Consider the following 2,906-nt stretch of genomic DNA (forward strand, 5'->3'; position numbering starts at 1 on the left):
GGCCGGGGGCGGGACCAGCCGCCGCCGTCTCCGTCTCGGTGTCCCGTCCCCCACAGCGCCCAGCGGCCGCCGCTGGTGAAGCGGAAACTGCCGGGTGTGCCCCACTCGGAGCCTGACGAGGAGCAAGCGAGGCCGCATCTTGCCCGGTCCGGTCCCTTCGATCGGCGCGCAGCGCAGCCCGAGCGCGCCCACCTGAGTCCGCCCGCACCCACCTGAGTCCGTCCGCCGGCGCCATGGCGGAGCAGGAGAGCCTGGAGTTCGGCAAGGCGGACTTCGTGCTGATGGACAGTGTCACCATGCCGGAGTTCATGGCCAACCTCAAGCTCAGGTGAGGGCGGACCGACGGCGCGCAGTGGTTGCGCTTTCCCGAGAGGGGGCGCTCAGGTGGTTGCGTCCGCACTGGGGAGACGGGTAGGGGGCGCGGCGAGCTGGGAACTGAGCTTTCCCGGGACCGGGCGGCTCTGGAGTGCGGCTGGATTGGGGGTTGTTAGGGGGCGCGCCGAGTTTGCGGTTGGGGGTGTCCCTGGAATGCGGGCGAATTAAGGAGGGTTGGCGAAGTCGGGGGCGCACTGAGTTCGAGGACTTTCCCGCGGAGGGGCGCCCCCGGGATGCTTCTCTGTATTGGGCATGGAAGGGGGCGCTGAGCTGCCCTGTCCCAGGTAAGTGATGTGGGCGGGCCAACTTCCAGAGCTCCGCTAGCGAGCTGGGTGACCTAATGGAAATAAAAGCAAAGGAAAAGAAAAACTGCGGGGAGAGTCCTGACAGCCCGAAGGCCCCGCGAACACTGAAGGGTGTTTTCGGAGAGAGGCTAGAGGCTCATCGTGCTTTCGCACTTGTTTCTCTTTCTTCTTCTCCCCTTCCTCCTCCTGGCGCGATTCCATCAAGTCATTCAGGATGCTCTGGAGGGATCCCTGAGCTGTGCGTTCCCGGACACTAGCTATTTTTTTTTATTTTTTTTTAGTTGCTCCCCAAACGTAATTAGACACGTTTCCAGACATCGAAGAGACTGCTACACTTGCCAGTGCCAAGATAAACTGTCTGAATTTGACAAGGCGTTCATGGTTTCAGTTTGGGGTTGTGTTTTTTTTTGTTGTTGTTTTTTTCCCAAGGAGTTATGGATGAAGCCCTTGTGTTACTGACATCCTTGAAAATGTAGTCACAACTCAACGCCCCAATCTGGTCTTTCAAGATGTATTTATGTTACAAAGGCTGTATGTGATTATTTCATTCATGATAGAGACACATAGAAGCAAAGGCTTAAAGTTGTTTTCCGGGTTTCTTAAAGCATTACAGTAAATGGTGTTTCAAAATAGCCGAGATCTGATGTGTGCGTGGTTTTGTTTTTTTTTTAAATTTTTAAACAGGTATTTTTGGCCCCATTTCTAGCAAGGTTTATAGTTGAACATCATCCATTCAGTTTATTAAGTATTATTAACACAATGTAGGTTTGAGTGCTTACTTGACCCCAATTATCAATATTAATTACCTCAGTTAATGTTAATTCAAGGATTTAAGAAATTATTTTAATCATTGACGCTGAAAACTTCAGGAACGTTTTTGCATCCGCTTGGATAGACCTTTTTATTGTCTAGACCTGAGCTCTTCACCTGCCCAACACAAGGAAATTTTTTTTTTAAATTTTATTAGTTTTATTTAATGAACATTTACAGGGATTTTGGGTTTTCATTCCTTCATTGCTGCACCATTATCTCTACCCTCCTCCCCAGTTTGTTCTTCTTCCCCCGCCATCCGAATGTCTGTTTTAATTGTCCAGTTGCCACAGTGCTTGTCAAAGTCAGTGCTGATTAATCTCCTTTGTCAGCAACACAGGGAAATTGATCATTAATTAGTGGTCTCCTGAGTCTTCAAATTTGTAAAATGATGAGGCTGTCCAAGATTTCTTTCAGTGCCCATATTCTGCAATGATCATGGTGGCATAGTCTGCAGGGAGTTGTACTTCTAATCCAGTGATGATACTTCTCTGGTAGTTCGAATCCACCAGTAGCACATTAAAAGACTATAAAATTGCTATTTAACTTACTGTTTTGTCTACCTTAAGTGCCCTTGAGAAAACTTAAGACAGCTAGCAATTGGTATTATGCATTTGCCAGACAGGATACTTTGCAAGGAGAAGTTGGTGTTTCATTGAAAGAAAGCTCCTCTTCCATGTTTGGAAGCCTCACGTTTTATTCAGGGCTGATGCAACTCTTCATGCAAACACAGCCGGTGACCAGTGTGTTTGTTTCTATGATCCTGGAATGGTTTCCTAGGTGGAGCCTTCGTCATTAAAATGGACTAGGAAAAAAGGCCTGGAGATCTTCTTTCCAAAATCAGCCAGTGAAAATGCTATGGATTACAATGCAGTCCTCAGCCAATCCTGAGGATCAAACAAGACCCGGCAGTGTTGTGCATATGCTTTCAATGAGTAAAAAAACCAAACACAAAAACCACAGCTGTTAAGTCAGTTCCAACTCATAGTTTCTCAGAACCATCAGGGTTCCGAGACTGCCTATCTTTCTAGCTTTCTCCCTCAGAGCAGCGGGAACTCCTGGTTTCTAACTGCCCACCTTTCAGCTAGCAGGTAAGGGGATTGTGCACTCTGTCACCACAGCACCAGAGTCAGGGGCCAGTTAAACAGCAGCGACCAACACATTCTTTGCTAGTTACATATATTAACTCATTTAATGCCCAGAATGAATCCAGTGTTGCAGATGAGAAGACTGAGGCCCAGCAAACTTAAGTAATTTATTAAGTTTATATACATACATTGGAAGCAGGAGTGGCATCCACTTCCTAAACAACATGCCTCCAGATACTCTATGACCTTTGATAAATGTCGATAGTTGTAGAAGGACTTCAGGCCTTTTGTTCATAGGGTCGCTATGACTGGTGATTGACTCAAAGGC

General features: G+C 47.8%; 1 protein-coding gene across 1 annotated transcript in view; it reads left to right on the forward strand.

The window, feature by feature from the left end:
- The first annotated feature begins 230 nt into the window (after positions 1-230).
- Positions 231-2,906, forward strand: part of MYO1D (myosin ID) — a 449,506-nt gene continuing 446,830 nt past the window's right edge. The window contains exon 1 of the mRNA XM_006890918.1: positions 231-328. Coding sequence (XP_006890980.1) covers positions 234-328 — 95 coding nt within the window. The 5' untranslated portion in view covers positions 231-233. The remainder of the gene's footprint in view (positions 329-2,906) is intronic.

The sequence above is a fragment of the Elephantulus edwardii genome, unplaced genomic scaffold (assembly GCF_000299155.1).
Source record: "Elephantulus edwardii isolate Elephantulus edwardi_28Jun2011 unplaced genomic scaffold, EleEdw1.0 scaffold00094, whole genome shotgun sequence".
Classification (NCBI taxonomy): domain Eukaryota; kingdom Metazoa; phylum Chordata; class Mammalia; order Macroscelidea; family Macroscelididae; genus Elephantulus; species Elephantulus edwardii.